This window comes from Cololabis saira, chromosome 1 (genome assembly GCF_033807715.1).
Source record: "Cololabis saira isolate AMF1-May2022 chromosome 1, fColSai1.1, whole genome shotgun sequence".
In the NCBI taxonomy this organism is placed as follows: domain Eukaryota; kingdom Metazoa; phylum Chordata; class Actinopteri; order Beloniformes; family Belonidae; genus Cololabis; species Cololabis saira.
In genome coordinates, this window is record NC_084587.1 from 14,742,517 (window position 1) to 14,743,050 (window position 534).

Consider the following 534-nt stretch of genomic DNA (forward strand, 5'->3'; position numbering starts at 1 on the left):
GTGTGCTGGATGACTTTTAGCGGCGTGTGTGTCGTGCTGAGCGGACTGACCCCCGTGTCGGCGCCGAGGCTCTGCCGGCGGGTGCGTCTCCGTGCGGGTCCCGGTGGTCGGGGAGCGGGCGGCCGGGCTCCATGTTCAGCCAGCGGGTCGATGCTCTGCTGCCGCGTCGCTCCGCGTCTCTCTCGTCTCTGCGGCCGCTGCACGGGCTCGCACCAAGGTTATACCGGCCGCTCCCACCGCGCCGCGGCGGCGGGGGGGGTCCGCGCCGAGCCGCGGCAGCCCAAACTAGCCGAAACGGTGCCTCTTTATTCAACCGAGGAGATAATTAATATATTTATACGATAAATATTTAAAAAATAGGCATTATTGAGGGTAATCTTTACGCCAGAAGACACTTTAAATGAATCTGCGGGTGCCGCGCACCCCTACAAAATAATGGACCCGTCCACTAAGCAGAGGAAAAAAGTAGACCGTTGGTTTCTCAGAAGAGTGATTAACTCAGCAACCGGGAGAAAAGACGGTGTCAATGTGTTT

General features: G+C 58.2%; 1 protein-coding gene across 1 annotated transcript in view; it reads right to left on the reverse strand.

Moving 5' to 3' along the window:
• The window catches only part of si:dkey-117m1.4 (uncharacterized), a 31,078-nt gene extending 30,899 nt beyond the window's left edge, over positions 1-179 (reverse strand). Inside the window, exon 1 of the mRNA XM_061745619.1 lies at positions 51-179. Within this exon, the coding sequence (XP_061601603.1) occupies positions 51-133 (83 nt within the window). The 5' untranslated portion in view covers positions 134-179. The remainder of the gene's footprint in view (positions 1-50) is intronic.
• Positions 180-534: the final 355 nt, after the last annotated feature.